This window comes from Phoxinus phoxinus, assembly GCF_949152265.1.
Source record: "Phoxinus phoxinus genome assembly, chromosome: 17".
Lineage (NCBI taxonomy): Eukaryota > Metazoa > Chordata > Actinopteri > Cypriniformes > Leuciscidae > Phoxinus > Phoxinus phoxinus.
Window position 1 is genome coordinate 1,990,217 of NC_136892.1, and position 2,181 is coordinate 1,992,397.

General features: G+C 35.2%; 1 protein-coding gene across 2 annotated transcripts in view; it reads right to left on the bottom strand.

Annotated features, from left to right (window-relative positions):
- fstl4 (follistatin-like 4) overlaps window positions 1-979 on the bottom strand; it is a 256,801-nt gene extending 255,822 nt beyond the window's left edge. The window contains exon 1 of one of the 2 annotated variants that reach the window (XM_079585040.1): window positions 943-979. In XM_079585040.1, the coding sequence (XP_079441166.1) occupies window positions 943-977 (35 nt within the window). In that variant the 5' untranslated portion in view covers window positions 978-979. Of the gene's footprint in view, window positions 1-180; window positions 305-942 lie in introns of those variants that run through there. The other variant, XM_079585041.1, reaches the window with a different exon arrangement.
- Between the last annotated feature and the right edge of the window lie 1,202 nt (window positions 980-2,181).

The window sequence follows — 2,181 nt, forward strand, 5'->3', positions numbered from 1 at the left end:
TATAAACTCTTGATAAGGGACTCGAGACAAACCAAATGCAGACATAAAGCACGGATATAATTCGCAGAAGCGACCGCGCTCGCGCTTCATCATCATCATAATAATAATAATCATGTGTGTATCGCGACGCGACCAGCATCACAGAATAAAGTGAGAAAGGCTCATTCGCCCGTGGTTTACCTGTCGTGTTCCTGCGCCGAGACAGAAATACTGCGTGCAATGTGCGCTTTAGCTGTCCAGAGACTCACAGATCTACAGAAGAACACACACACACACACACACCCGCTCTCTTTCACTCCATCCTTCAACTGAGAGTGACCCGCTATTCCAGCTCACCCTATATCAGCTGCGCTCTCTCTCTCTCTCTCTCTCTCTCTCTCTCTCTCTCTCTCTCTCTCTCTCTCTCTCTCTCTCTCTCTCTCTCTCTCTCTCTCACACACACACACTCCCTGCGACGTCACACGGCGCATATATAACACACGCACACACCGAAGATCCTCGTGTCTGCTGCACTACTGCCACACACTCACACACGAGATGCTACACTCATCATGTCTGCAACACTAAATAAACATAATAATTACACACACAAAAAGCTGCTCCAAAATTAAGTTCAATGGGGCTAAAGGCACCTTAAAAAAAATTAAATATATGTTTATATTGAACATTGATCGAGCAATAGATTTTGTGAGAGCAAAACATAATAAAAGTGGTTTATTTTGTTTGCATATCGTATACATGTATGAGGCGTCGATGTCTTTTACTCCACGGAGACACGTGTACAAATACTTTAATAATGTCCAAGTCAATACTTCAAAACAATCACTTTAGCAATGTTTATAGGCTACTATTTTCAGTTTAATTTGATTTAAAAAGTTTAGTCCAATGTTTCTAGTGAATCTACAACATTTTTCAAAAACATCAAAGATTAGATCAGATTACCTCAGGATCCACTTTGCGCTGCTGTCCACGATCATGTCAAGGGGTCAGATTTCCACGCGCATCTTCAAAAGCAGTTGTAGAGAAAAGTGCTGAGCTGATTTCTGTGTGCCAAATAGTGGTTTAAAATATAATAAAGTCAATGCTCCTCTTACCCCGGTGTGCCTTTATCCCTGTTGTTCCCTATACTGTACGTGTAGCACATACTGTATACTGTACTGTATATTGTACTCCCTATACTGTACGTGTAGCACATACTGTATACTGTACTGTATATTGTACTCCCTATACTGTACGAGTAGCACACCAGTGTTGTTGTCCCTGTGCGCGTGTGTAATGCAGTGACTCGTGTCACATCAGCACAACTATTCACTTTTCACTCCAGTGAATACTTTTCTTTCTAGAGTGCAATTTTTGTAAAAGCACAAACCCTAAATCTACTAATATATATATATATATATATATATATATATAGGCCTACATTTGGTTACAATGAGGACAAAAACAAACTAATGTAATATTTTGTATTTATAGGTGATTTTATGGTACTAAATTACATGTATCCAATAGTTATAATTAGGGCTGTTAAACGAGTAATCGCGATTAATCGAATCCAAAATAAAAGTTTGTGTTTACATAATGTGTGTGTATTGTGTATAATTATATTGTATATATAAATACACACACATGCATATATATTTGAGAAATATTTGCATTTATATACTGCATATATATTTTTATATAATTTATATTATATATAAATATAACTATTTTATAAATAAATAAATAAAAATTCTTAAATATATACATGCATGTGTGTGTATTTATATATACAAAATAATGAACAGTACACACACATATATTATGTAAACACAAACATTTATTTTGGATGCGATTAATCGTGATTAATCGTTTACAGCCTTGGTTATAATCCATTTATTCACTTTTTGAGCATAGGCTTAACTTAGACCAACTTAACCGGACGTAAATCTTGAGTGCTTTAGAGCAACAGACTTAAGTTTGGTCTTTTTTTAAAGACCACACTTGGCAGATTATTGCTGAAGTGAAAAAAGTTTTACATTTTACATTTTATTATGAAAAATGGACAAAAATATCATTTTCAATTTGTATATGAAATGTATATTTTCCAAAGCAAGTTTTACTCTAAAACTGTAAGAAAATCAAAGCCATAAATCTACAAATCACAAATTTGAGGTTGATATCTCAAAAAAGGAGGTTTCA